The sequence below is a fragment of the Bombus impatiens genome, unplaced genomic scaffold (assembly GCF_000188095.3).
Source record: "Bombus impatiens unplaced genomic scaffold, BIMP_2.2 scf_2136, whole genome shotgun sequence".
NCBI lineage: Eukaryota > Metazoa > Arthropoda > Insecta > Hymenoptera > Apidae > Bombus > Bombus impatiens.
Genome location: NT_178555.1, coordinates 203467 through 217759, shown reverse-complemented (window position 1 = coordinate 217759; position 14293 = coordinate 203467). Strand labels below are relative to the sequence as shown.

The window sequence follows — 14293 nt, the reverse complement described above, 5'->3', positions numbered from 1 at the left end:
CGAAACGAATCCCTCTCGGCTTGGACCCCGTTAATGAGTTCCTTCTTTTTCGTTTGCCACTCTCTGACTCTTTTTCCCTGTTTCCCGCTTTTCTTCCTTTCCTTTTTCCTTCGCTTTTTATTCGCTTAATATTTTTTTCTACCCTTCCCACTTCGGCGTACCGGCCCCCTATGTAGGCCTTCGTCCGATACACGGTGTTATCGGAGCTCTCCCTTCCTCGTTAAGCGTTCCAGCTAGAAAAATTCACCGATAAGCGCGAGCTCTCTATCGGTTTTGTCCAAATATGAATACCTGAGAACCAAGCCTCGGTAATAATGCATTTTCCAGCTTGTCCTCCTCCCATCCCCCCAACCGCCCACCGTTACCACCCCCTTATACCCCAGTCGAGCTGGTCGCTGCTCCGTTCGAACGCCGCCCGCGCGCCGCGGCTGCATTAATTAATGGCCGAATTAAATTTTAGGCGACCGCCAGCGGCGTCTAAATGTTTAATTAACTGGCTAATTAATTGGCGGTCGGATGCTCCCGTTACGACGGCCTGGCTACGCTGCCGTCTCTCTTTACCTCGCTTCTCTCTCCAACTCTCTCTCTCTCTCTCTCTCTCTCTCTCTCTCTCTCTCTCTCTCTCTCTCTCTCTCTCTCTCTCTCTCTCTCTCTCTCTCTGTCTTTTTATCTTTCTCAATCAACACATCATGTTTCGATGGAAAAATGTATCGGAGAAAGATAATTCGTAGTCGCAAGAGGAAGAATATCGTTGAAACGACACCCTCGCCCTTTTACTTCAACTTGATACGATTTCCCGATTCCAAATGCTATTACATTAGTTCAAATAATATCTGCTATATTCTCAAATTTCGACCATTTACCACGGAAAGAAAAATTATCACGATCAAGGAATGAAACGAAAACAACCAGCAGGGTGTAAGAAGTCGAAGAAGGAGGACAAAGTGGGCAATCTATGTAAATGCAGAGGACAGGCGCGATTTTATAAACCGGGACGGTATTCGATAGTATAGAGGACGACCAGCCACCAGAGCACTAAGAGGATTCTCTCCGAAAAAAGGCGGAATAGAGAATGCGGCGGAGATGGAAGGAGAGAGAGAGAGAGAGAGAGAGAGAGAGAGAGAGAGAGAGAGAGAGAGAGAGAGAGAGAGAGAGAGAGAGAGAGAGAGAGAGAGAGAGAGAGAGAGAGAGAGAGAGAGAGAGAGAGAGAGAGAGAGAGAGGAAAGAGAGGAAGCAGTGAGGTAAAAGGAGAAAGCGAGAGAGAGAGAGAGAGGAGGAGGAGAAGGAGGTGATTGGGATGGTCTGATGTCCGAGTAGAAGCGACAAGAGCTTTTCTTCTTCTGCCGTGGCATTTTCCATAAGTGGATCGTTACGTCGATCCGCGACGCTGTATCGGTAGGGTGGAAAAGGGATCCATCGAGGATGGAGCGGCGAACAGAGAGGGAGGCGTATCAATGCGAAGTGGCCGTAGAGAAAGAGGAAGAAAAAAAATGTATAATGAAAATACTCGAGCTTATAATAGCCGTGAAAGTCGGCCAAGAAATCCCGTACGTAGCGAGCCACGGCACTCGGTACTCGTTAAAAGCCTGGGATGCATGAATTTCGTTCGTTTCGTCCTGACTGCTCTCTGCTCTGCTCCGTCCTTTCCTCTCTTATTCTTGTTGTTATTGTTGTCGCGTGCGGTTGCCTTCGTGCGACAAGTACCCACCCACCAACGATGAGAGTCGATAATCCGTTTCATCGTTTCCTGGAGACGTTCCTCGAATTGTTCCAGAGCGGGGTCTGTCGAGGCCGTTTCGCCATCGACGTGGAAACCGTCGAAGATATGGAGAGGTTGCATCGGCTTCTTTCCCGCATACGATTCGGCTACCAACGAATCAAGGCATTGTGCGATCGGTAATTGCCTTTCCAACCATATATATGTATACATATTATTCGTTGGAGACACTACGAGCGGCGACGAGCAGCGATAGCAGATAGCTTCTATTCACCGTGTAATCTCTGCTACGGTCTGTCTACTGCTATAGCTCCCTCTCCTCGGCCTCTTCTTTATTGTGCGAGCACCGATAATTTCGCCCGGTCGAATGTTGCACGATGACCGTGCAATTACCGCACGGAACGAAATAATAGCGTAATGGTAACCGCCGATAGGAAACGAAACGATAGGATCGTTTCGAGACCAGAGGATCTCCAGCATCGAGACTACGATGGTTACGTGGAGGCAAGGAAGAACATAACGACGGATGGAGGGAATAGAGAGGCGGTTGGTTAATAAATCAACATCGTAAATCAATGACCGAACGTTCCGCGGCGACAAAGTAGAGGCTCCTAGCCGCGGAAACCGGAGGAACATTGTTCTCCGTTCGAGACGGAGCGGTCTCGTTTCGGTCCATCGGACGCAGCTGGGTTCGGGAGGGATTTTGAAGCTAGAAGAGAACGATTAGCGGTCTCTTAGGTTGAAAATGCAGTAATGCAATTGCATGGCTTTCTGAGGCTAACTTTTTGGATTCGACACTGGAATTATGAGGAATCGAAGCTCGAGAAGCGTATTTTAGTAAAAAATCCTTTGTAATTCCCTTGCAATTCGTTGGAACAGTTGTAGACCAGATTTCTCTTTTAATGTTCGATATACGTTATGATTCTATACTCGATAAATTTTACTCGGATGATTCCATAAAAATTTCTTTCTACCCACATTACATCCAACCCATGCTAGAACAATCTAATGTTCCTTTACAATCTTACGAAAAGTTATATAACCTATAGTTTGTCAATAAGTTTGTTATTGTATTAAAACTCTATTAAAATAGTTTTATGTTAAAATTCTACGGAATTTACTCGACAAGTTATACTTTAGCAACTTCAAAGGGGTCGCTTTCGATGATCTCACGTAAGAATCGACCAACGTCACTATAAACGACTGATCGTTCCCGAACACCGCTACATTAAGGCAACCCGTGTAGGGCGATTTCACGTCGAAGTCAAAGACCGGTCTGCTGTCGAAAATTAGCCGCATCGTTGCGTCCAGTTGCTCCAAGCTAAGAGAGCAGCGTGTGTACCTTGCACTCGAGTCACAAAATCGATCGAGGAGCGGTGGAACCATTTAAACAACCGTAACTCTCTGCGGCGCGTGTCTAGATCCAAACTAGCAGGAACTGGAGAACGGAAGTGAGAGCGCGGAGACTAGTCCAGGAACTCGACGAAAGTCGCGGTGGAGGAAACGAACACACAAAAGGATCAAAGAGCCGAAACGGAAAAATTCCATAGAATACGAGAATCCTTGGTAGAAAGAAAGAAATGGGGTAATTAAGTCGCGAGAGGAACACGATCGACTCGTCAAGATCGAAATAGAACGTAGAGAAGGAGAGAGAGAGAGAGAGAGAGAGAGAGAGAGAGAGAGAGAAATATCCTGAAAGAAAAGATTGCCAACAAACGAAAATAGTGGATTGAATCGAACCACGGAATTCGATGAAGGAAAAGACGGAGGAATGGCCAGTGAAACGAAGGTAGGAAGGAGAGAAAGGGCGGAAAAGATCTATCGACGCCGAAGTTACGTCGAAGCTAGTTCGAAAAGGGGTTGAAAGATCGAGGAAGAAAATTGCCGGTTAGAAGCAACGGCCGGGGAAGAATCGTCAAGTAAAGAAAAGACTGCCGTCTAATAAGGCAGGTGAAAGAGTCGAGGGTGGCCGAGGTCTGAAAGGAAGCGAGTATGAAAAGAGGGGTGGTGGCTCGGGATCCTGGAACTCGACTGCAGAACAAAAATTATAACTCCTAATTGGAAGGAATCGCCGCTTCGGCGCTGAAAAACACCAATCAGACCGAATCGATGTTTTAAATCGAACGTTTAACAGGAAACTTCTCTTTGAAATTCTTGGCTCGTTTAAACAAATTTAATAAACAGACAATGGGAGTGCAACGAGGAAGAGAGTCAACGAGAGTGAGATCGGCCGTAGTACGACCTACAGCCACGATATAGAGGAAAAATATAAAAGAGACAGAGAGGGGAACGGTCGAAAAGTCGTGCAAAGTGCTGAAATCGCGAAAGATCGAAGATTCAGAGAGGGCTGTCGAGGAGACAGGGTGGACGGTAAGGTTTCTTGGTTCGACTTGTGTGCCGGCAACGAAACTAGCGGCCAATGGCGTAACGCAGCTGAGCCATTATTGGAAACTCGTTACATGCACGGTGCCCCGCGCCGTTACAAAGGCACCACCACCCCCGCCAGCACCCTCCGATCGTCCGTGTCGCCGTCCCTGTGGCCTCCGTTACACAACTACTCGGTAGAAGCAACTACGTCGCCGCCGTTAGATCGCACCATCCCAGTCAACCCAAGCTCGTACACCACCCCACTCAACCCTCTATAACTTTGTCTTATTTGGTTCTACCTACTTACACGGAATTTTCTACCCTATGCTCGCGATACTAGCTCTGCCTCCACGAATCATTTCCTTCTGCCTTCCATTTGCCTCTTTAAGTTCTTCGAGCTAGTGGCGATTTTCAATGGCGTTGATTCGTCTGACTTCAGCTATTAAGTTTCTGCTACCAACGTTAATTGAAATTTTGTGAGTTTAGGATCTCCATAAAAATCAAACTTTTCTATTTTGGAAACCTTATCCTCGCTTCAGTTATATTTCAAATATTTACATCTCCGTGTAGAATCTTCTGCTTCGATTAATTTTTCACTTTGGAACTTTCCAATTCAACGAATTTACAGCGATCGTTCTTTTATCGCTTGGTCTCCGAAGATCCAAATAGAGAATTCGCGAGACTGATCAATCGAACGAGAGTGTCAATCAACATCGGCGTCTGCTCATGATTAAGACACGCGAAAAGCTGCTGCGTGGTGCATAATTCAGTAAAATTCATTTCGCGGTTAGCAAATAATAGAACGAAGTACATCGATCTTGAATGAATGATCGTACCGATAATCAGATAGATAAATTAAACTCATCCTTTTGAATTCGCTGATCCGCCAGACGATCGAGGGAGACAGAGAGAGAAGTAGCAAAGGTGTTACATCGAACACGGAGAGAGAAATAAAGAAGTTTCCAAAAAGGCAGCTGGGCAATTGGGCGTCGTGCAATTTTCACGATGCGAACTTTTCGAGCGTCGAAGCGCAGTTAATCGAGCGTTCGAAACGTCGATAACAAAGCCGTCTAATCAGCGCGCATTTTCGACGGACCTTAACGCGGCCATTCTGTAATCAACGTAACTAAATAATTCGACCGACCCTGCTCGCCTATCGAGTATCCGTTTCCACGTGTCCAATAACGACTGTCAATTTTCCAAGTTCCGACGAAATAGCGGGAAATGTATCGGGCTGTTTGAATGGAGCGCTTCCTTGTAAAATGAATGATCGCGTGGAACAAAATAACCAGATTTCTAACACGGTAAGATAATTTTGTTTAAAGATGTATTATAATTAACCAAGAATAGTACGAAATAGTGGCTAATCTATTTAGACGCATAGGCGAAACTGGTAAAAGGACGTTTACAAAACGTCCCATCCAATCTTGAAAACAGTTAACTACGTTCTGTTACTTTCTGTTCTTAACTTAATATAATTTCACAGACGAACAAAGAATTATCAAAAAATATCTTTTCCACGGATGTTTCTTTAAAAGTTGGGCATATCGTATAGATTTAATCTAGATGCGTTTGGTGTGCACCTTTCAAGTTTCTACCATCTCCGTAAATACTCGAAGAAGTTGATCGAAGATTCCGGGGCACGTTGTAGAAAATTCTACGCTCCTGGAATCTCTGCTCGGAAATGCCTCCGTGTCGGCGAGATAAATGTCGCAATAATATTTCACACGTACCCGCGTTCATGGTTACGAAAGTCGAGGGAAGGGTTGGGAACTCGGGGAGGAGTGCGGGCGTCGTTCAAACTCACTTAAACCCTCGAACGTCGTCGAAGCAATCCGCGAGCACGGTTTAAGATTGATTCGAAGAGCTTCCACCGCATTTATTTAGTGGGCCGCGAGGTAAGTCGCCTCCCCTTTGCGTGAAAAATCACTGATATCTTCCCTGGGACGTTTGTTCCTCGTATTATAGAGAGATGCGCGCCGAGAGAGGGAATACCGCTATTTTCTTCGATTGAACGGAATCATCCGCGATTACAGTTCCAGTGAAAGGTAAAAATATAGAGAGAAAGTTTAAATGTTACGTCAAGCATAATTTAATAAAATTCGTCGAAATTTTTGTAAGGATGGCATTGATGGTCAAACTGAGACAGGGAAGCTTGTTCTTTGAGGAATATCTGTAAAATGGGAAAACTTTCGAGGTCGTTAAGCTAAAAACAAGATTCTGAAGTGGAAAGTTTTTTAAGTATGAAAGATATGGATCGAGACAATCTTATACAATATTTTACTCGTACCTATACCGTGTCTTCTAAATTACGATATTGCAAAAATGTTTGTTAATGTATAAATTACATCGAAATAGAACTACGATCTGACTAAAAACATGACTTGATCGTTGCACAAAAGAAAATATTAATAGAAAAGGAGATATAAAAGATCGATACAGCAAACACTTCATATGCTGTAATCTAATATTTAGGAGAGATAAAACGTTTAATAAAAATGTGTAAACTGCGCTCTCTCTAATTACAACCGAGTTTCAAAGAGAGATTACATGAAAATAGATATAGTATATGTCTTCGTTCATTTGTGAAGGTAAATGAAAGAACTGTTTCTACAGCATTTAGTAAAAATTAGAAAACGAAGAAGACAAAAGGGAATTCCGTCTACTCCGTATCCTCGGAGCTACCCTTAGTCAGAACCCCCATCCCTATCGGTCATCGGATATCTAGGAAACACGAAGAGGCTCTAAAGGCATTAACGACTTTCAAGACACATTTTAAAACAGAGACGAGGCGTTCCACCTCGATTTCCGATCCGCCACCCCACGTGGAGTGTCCACCTCGGCGGATACAAAAGGGAACAACGCTTCATTATCGAAAAATTGATCTGATTAGACAAGTGTCCCTCCGCCGAAACTTTTCGCCAGACATCCGTCCTGATTCCCACGTCGTCCTTCGTACAATCGACCCCGCGAATTAAGGGCCGCTTAAACTCTTTACTTCCACCCCTTCTCTCCTCTCACGGGCGACGAAACTTTGCCTCGAAACACACCGCGTTAATTGGCGCAGTTTAAAAGAGTCGCGACACCGATGAAATTTCGTGGAAAGTTTAGGAAACTCTCGAAATCTTCGGTCGCGCCGCTTAGAGAGCGTTCATCCTCTTGGATAGTGCATTCTCACGAATCTTTTCATTTAGACGAAGAGAAGCAAGGTGAACTTTAACGTTAGAATATTACCAATCTTTTACGTATGTTTAAATACTTTATGTACATCGCGTCCTCGTCTTCGAGCGCAGACTGTCATCTTCAGACTAACTCCTCCTCAACGATCGAAAAATGCCGAATCAGTTGAGAGAAGACAAGAATTTCAACGTACGACCGTTTATCTAAATGCCAAAAATTTGTTCCGCGTGTATTCGCATCGCCATACCGGCAAAAAGGGTACAAAGGGGCGGAAGGCATTGGAATTTTCGCGGTCGCATGGTGAGCAGCGCACGATATTGTTGCTCGCGACGTGCGTTTAACACTAGTCAACGATGCCCGACGATATCTCGTAGCGAGCTCGGATTGGGTAGCAACCGCGTACGATAGCAATTAACTTCATTAGCAATCAACTAATTATTAGTCAGAGCGAATATTTTCGAGGAGCGCTACCGATATGATTTATCGGTACCTTACGATTGGAAGGCTTGACGATCGGCTGACAGTATTTCTGTGCGACTGTCGTGGAAGTGGAAAAATTCGACCGAATTTCTGTCGAGTCTGACGAGATTGGTAAATAAAGGAGGAACGCACGAGACGCGATTTTCCAAGATACAGTGAACAGTTCGATGAACTCGCGGAGATTTTTCGGCCTGTTAAACACTGGAATTTTATATCAGATACTTGGATAATATGCCTAACGTTGCATGTATCTTTCGTGGATCTTGCGCATCGTCATATTTATCATAAATAAAAGGTTAACAAGTGGAAATCATTAAAATAACGTGGCACTTAACGTAATAACTAACCATTCAGACTTAATCTTTTTTACATGGGATATTCTATTTCCAAGTAAAATATCTCCAATTATCCCTACAAAACACCTAACAAACTGGTTGGAAAAGAAACTTTCCACCTCCAACCTGACCAAAATACCCTGTTTCACGAAATTCCACCATTCTCTGAAACAACAAGGTGACGAATAAAGGAAACGAATCTCCAACTCCCAATGACGACTTGTCTCTAATCCAACGTTCCACCAAGATAAATAAAAAAAATACGACAGCCGCGGATAGAAGCTGTAAAAAAAAGGGGGAAAATGGAGAAAATAGAGAATCGTGAGAGTGGTATAAGGCAAGGGATCGATCGGCGTCGAAACGACGGCTAAGTCGGACGAAAAACGTCGAGGAGGCACGTCGAAGCAGCGGGACGAGGAAGGTAATCTCGCTACTCTTCGGCCGCCTCATTCAAATCCTACGCTAAATTTCAATCTGACGTGTACAAAAGTCGAGCCCTTCCGTCCCCGCTGCCGCCTCCCACCCCTCCTCCTCTTCCGCCTCCCACCTCCTCCTCCTCTTCCGCCTCCTCGTGACATAGCAGCGACTCGTGCTCGAGGCAACGGTCCATTTCTGTGATCCTCCGCCTCCGGACCACCCCATCGCCCACGTACATCCTCGATGCACACGTGTGCACCAGTCCATTTGAATCTAGCCACTCGAACGCGCGCTGGTACATTGCCGGCCAAAAGTTCGCGTATAGGGAGACGACGATGATTATGGTGGTCGTATACGACGGAGGAAAGGTTATCGGATGCGAAGCAAACGGGCGAGGCTTGTTCAGCGGGTAAGATTTGGAGGTGGTTTGGAAAGAGTGATATGTTAGCATGTAGTGAAATTAGCTCACTTTTATAATAATTTATTAATTAATAATTGGATTAAGGACGTTTATGCATGAACGTATGAAATGTGTCGTTACCAAAATGTGCACAGATCGCAGTTCGATTTACCCCTAATCTCGTAATTAAAATATATCTCGTCTACAATAAGCGAATGTTCAGATGCTTTTGAAAAATGATGTCAAACTAAAAATGTACGTAGTTCAAGGAAGAAAACAAACATTTATTCAAAAATCATTCAAATCCCTCCAAATATACCTTTCTAAATCTATCAAATTTCAATTATCAACTGATCAGTTTGGTCACTCTGTTAGCTATAGTGTTAAAAACACAAACTTCAAATCTACCTCTGCTGATTCATCGAGCTCGAGACGAAACGAAGCTTGTGTGTCATCGGAGTAACTTTTTCGCGGTAATGTACGTGTACCAGTGCGTACGTGTGCCAGAGAGAGCCACCCCCAGCAGCCGTCCTTTTAAGCCGGCTACCCTCTTCCGACGGCGTATCCACCGCACCGGTCGAGCGTCCATTTCCCTCGATACAGACTGGCAATCCGTGGTGTATCGGCTCGCGTGCAACACACACACACACACACACAAGCACACAGAGGCAGCAGGCGCACCTAATTAAACTTCGGCAGGGTAGAAGAGCACGTTAGACTTTCTCATTCGTTCGGCTCTTTCTTACAAGCCGAATCGAAGCGAACTCCGACTCGTTCCTTCCGCGAATTGCGACGAGAAGGCTGGATTTTTGAGCCCGTATCCGGTAGTCTGATTTTATTCTACCCATCCCTGAGTCGCCCTTTTCTGTGCTTTTCTTTGGCATCGTTCTCTATTACAACGACAGAGGAAAAATGAAAGTTCGAATTGGTCGTCGGGGAACGATGCTCTTTTTTTGCCAGATTTCTTTAGTTGCCGGTCGTTGCACGGAGCTGAATTTGGATTTTGAGTGGAGTAAATGACGGCATAGACGATGAATCGGTGATTAAATTGCAAAACGCGGAGGTGGAGAATCCTATAGATGGATTTATTATTAGTATTTAAATCCATGGCGATGGTAATGATGATGATAATATTCGTATATTGAGATTTATAACCCCCTACAACTGGAATTTTGCTCATTTGTAAAGATAAAGATCGCGATAGATCTTAGGCTCTCACTTTGATTGAAACGGTAAATAACATATAAATCAAACGGATTTTAATTAAATAAAGGACAAATAAAATAAAATTTCAAAAATGAAGGTCGATGGAGGCACGTACATTGTAAATTAAATAGTGCTATAGAGGGTTAATCTTGCTGTGCGTTTTGAATGACTTTTAATCTAGTTGTACGTTTCCGTCGTTAGAAACTTTCGTTAGCTTATTGTTATCATATTATAATCACCATCGATATACGATATTCCGCGTTTCAATTATATGCTAAAAAAATTGTTTAAATATTCAAATTTCCTTGAAATCTTTTCCTTTGTCAAAACGAGAATGCAATCGACATTTAAAAATTCGAGGACGACAGCAAAGTTAAATTTGTTAACAGTAAATGTAAAAATGTATGTCGAATTCTCTTTGGTGGAATTTTTCGTAAGTTTGTAGGTCGTAGTTAATAGGTAGAGGATTGATCGAAGATCGATCGATGGCGAATACCAGTCAGAATTTTCAGCGGGCATGATCGATTGCGATATTTTCAGGGAGGATCCGAAGAACTCAAGCGATTCGCGGGATCAAAATACTGCACGCCCAACGGAGCTTCGCATTATTCACAACGCCTCGATGACGACTAGATCGATAGAAAACGGGGGCCGATTAATTAATTCAATTGTGCCAGATAACGTGGATTTTCCTTCTGTCGCTTGAAATCGCGCGCTCCCCTCTCCGAATTTGAATTTTTGGCGCATATTTCAATCTACGGAATATAATCTCGATTTCTTTCTTTCCTTTCGCCGATCATATAATTTTCGTCGCAAATTTATGGAAATTTTGAACGTTAAAAGTGCAATTTTTTGCTATAGCGAACTCGTTATTAGATCCACGAGACGAAGACGTGTTACTCCGGTAATTTTTGACAGTGATTCCATCCATAATGATAAAAATGTGAATGATACAAGTAATTTCATAAGGGAAATGAAATAATGCCCTTTCCTTTAAAAAAAAAAAAAAAAAGAAAGCTATATATCATTCATCCGTCATTTTAAATATTTTCGAAATTAGAAGTTTGCTTTTCTCTTTATCTTAATGTTCTCCTTTTCTGTACAACCTTCTGTAGTACCTTGACATCTCGTGTACGTTGCGAATTTTTAATTGTACGCATGTTTTAATAAAAACATTAATATAATAGAAGCGTATATATACTTTCTTTATCGTGCAAATACCCATATCTTTATATCTTTATTATATATTTAATTTTTTCCAATTTAGAAACCGAAACAATGACCATCCTAACATTTTTGGACGGTTGTATCTGTATGTATTTTCACCTTTATCATGCACAGACTATCGGAATACTAAACCCTGTACAATTTTTGGAACATTTATATTTATCGTGAGATACGATGAAAAGAAAGTTTTAACGTTTTCAATAGCTAAAACGAATTACAAGGAATATAGGTTCATTGAAAAAATGAATAATGTTAGATGTATTATAAAATTTAGAATATAGAAATCTATGTATCCTTAATTGATATTCGAAAGCGAACAGACAGCTCGTTCTAAACCCAAATAACACTGGTTAATTTCTAACGGGACAGCATTCGTTTGATTCTTAGCCTGTTTTTCAGAGAACGAAAATTCACGACCCAATTTATCAGCTACGGAATTATTAAATGGTTAGCCTGAGATTATACGCGACAAGGATCGTTTGAAATATCGATTAGACCGAAAAATCTGTATGAATGATACATATGTCGAGTAAAAAAGGAAAGGCAATAAAAATAAAAAGAAAAGGATGAGAACGATATGCCTTGGTTCCCCAAAAGCTTTCACCCACGATTTCACGCGACGCGACGAGACGTAAGATATCAATAGCCGATAAAACGCTGGATCAAGCATTCGCGAGAATCTACTATTAAGATGGCTGAATGATAAGTCTAAAGAGGCTTTAAAATGGCTACGCTAAGGATGTAATCGTTTATCTAGCTTTTAGATTTATTAAAAATATTTAGGAGGACAAGATTTTGCGAATAATTGCCAAGTTTCAGAGGTGATTGGACATCGGAGTAAAATTCTCGCGATTTCGACCAATAATCTATTCTTTATGACATTTGCAGCTTCTAAGGCGCTATAATAAAAACATTACAAATGATTCCTACGTTCTCTTCCAATTATTTAAATAAAACATATTTCTACTTTCATCATCAGCTGATTGGCGGTGAAGGGAAAATTCTGTTGCGATGTAAAGATCGAACCCTCGACGAAGAGGGAAGGTTTCTTTGGGATAATCTACATTGTTGTATTTTTATTTATCTGTCTATCTATTTGACGATGGAAGATGTGTAATTTAAGTAAAATATTAAAGTGATGTATTTTGATATTACCATATGAGTTGTGAAACTGTTGGTGATGAGACTCGAGACCGGTTCCTGGGTGGTGGATATCCAGCATGGCTTCCGGCTCGCCTCCGCTTTCAGAGCAGTTGCTCAGGGCTAAAACCAAACCGATAGACACACACCTTGCGTTTAAACTTCAAATCAGTTTGCGTTGGTGACGTTCCGTCATAGCGCGGTATACCCTCGCCTTATAATTTCTTTCGCGTCTCGCTCACACCCGCGCTTTGATTTTCGACGCCTCCCTTGCCCTTCGTTTCATGCGTAAAAATTGAATTTCTTTGCATTAAAGTTAAAGATCGACTGAAATTTTCTCGAATTTTCAAATTATCGAACGCTCAAAATTTCAAATTTTTGAACGTTCGAAGTTTCAAATTTTCAAATGTTGGAAATCTAACGCTGGAATTTTCGAGTTTCGAAATTTTCGTATTCCCAAGTATTTTCATATACGATTTTCAAAGTTCCAACTTCTCGAATTTTCGAGCTTTTCAACTTTCAAAAATTCCAAGTATTTACATTTCCAAAATTACACTTGGAATTTCCAATTCTCTAAGTGTTCTTTTCTAAATAAGCTTAAGAACCAAATTTACGACGCGAATCTTCAGCAAAGAAAGGAACGAGAAGATTGCAGAACTAATGAGACGCCAGGAAACGATTCAGATATTTATTTCGCGCCGGGGTGCAGTTAAAGGAAGGGTGAGACGACGAAAATCATCGAGAGCGGTGCGTCGCGACCGTTTCGATTCTCTCTCTCTTCTCCGATCGTTCTTTCTCCCGTAGTACGTGACTTCGTTCTCCGTTTCCTTGTTCGAACAAACTGAAGAAAATCGGGAAAAGAGACAAAACGTGCCGAGAAAGAAATCATAAAACACAAAGCAGGGGTATGTCACGCGTTCGCTTAAGAGGTACTCGGTAACTTATCGATACAAACTAAAGGTTGGCCGATCGAGGGCGTCTTCGAAGCACGATCCTTATTTCATTATCGAAAAGGTGGCTTATAATTAGAAAATCAAGCATGTTCTACGCTCATCGTTGCAAAATATTGATCTAAAAATATTTTACATTTGCTCGTCGTTATGCAAAAGATTCTTCCATCTCCACGCGTGCCCTATTCGTTACTTGAAAACTTCTAGAGATTCTATCAATACCAAAGATCGATTGACTAACTTGTCATCCCCCTCGCGATAAAATATCATCTCTTTATCGCGATTCGTAGCCGACCTCAACTTCGAAGACACCATCCGGTTGACATTATACTTTCCAAAAAACAGTTCACTGTAAAACTGAAAAAAAAAGAAATAGAAGCAACAGAACAGAATAGAGTGGTAAGAGAAATGAACAGAAAAAACCAGAAGGAGAAGGTAGCAAAGGGTAGAAAACGAATTTCCATCGAAGATACCGGAAGCGGAGGGAGCGATCGAAGGGAAAGAGAAGGAAGGTGTTCGCGGGCAAACTGAAAGGAAAAGTCGGCGAAAGAAACGCGGAACGAAACCATTGCAATTGCCGATATCGCGAAACGTAGATCGATTCGTGGTGCGTGTCTTTGTCTATCTGTTTGGCTGGCTCGAGACGAACAGGTATTCGGAAAAACGTGTTCCGGCTGTTTGGGACTCGATGAACCCCACGAGATATCGATTTCACGCTTGACGCCTCGAGATCAGGCGTGTTTCTTTACAATTTCGTCTTTTCTTTCTTTTTCCTTTCTCTTTTTGTCTTTTCTTTTTAGCTTTGCAGATTCTTCAGAGACCAGCTCGCTGCGATCTTCCGTGTAGACTTCCGATCTTCGAATGATGACGGGGG

The 14293-nt window shown here is 42.5% G+C and overlaps 1 protein-coding gene across 1 annotated transcript in view; it reads right to left on the bottom strand.

The window, feature by feature from the left end:
• LOC100750216 (one cut domain family member 2-like) overlaps positions 1-14293 on the bottom strand; it is an 84114-nt gene that overhangs the window by 54021 nt on the left and 15800 nt on the right. The window contains exon 4 of the mRNA XM_024371852.2: positions 12485-12592. Within this exon, the coding sequence (XP_024227620.1) occupies positions 12485-12592 (108 nt within the window). The remainder of the gene's footprint in view (positions 1-12484; positions 12593-14293) is intronic.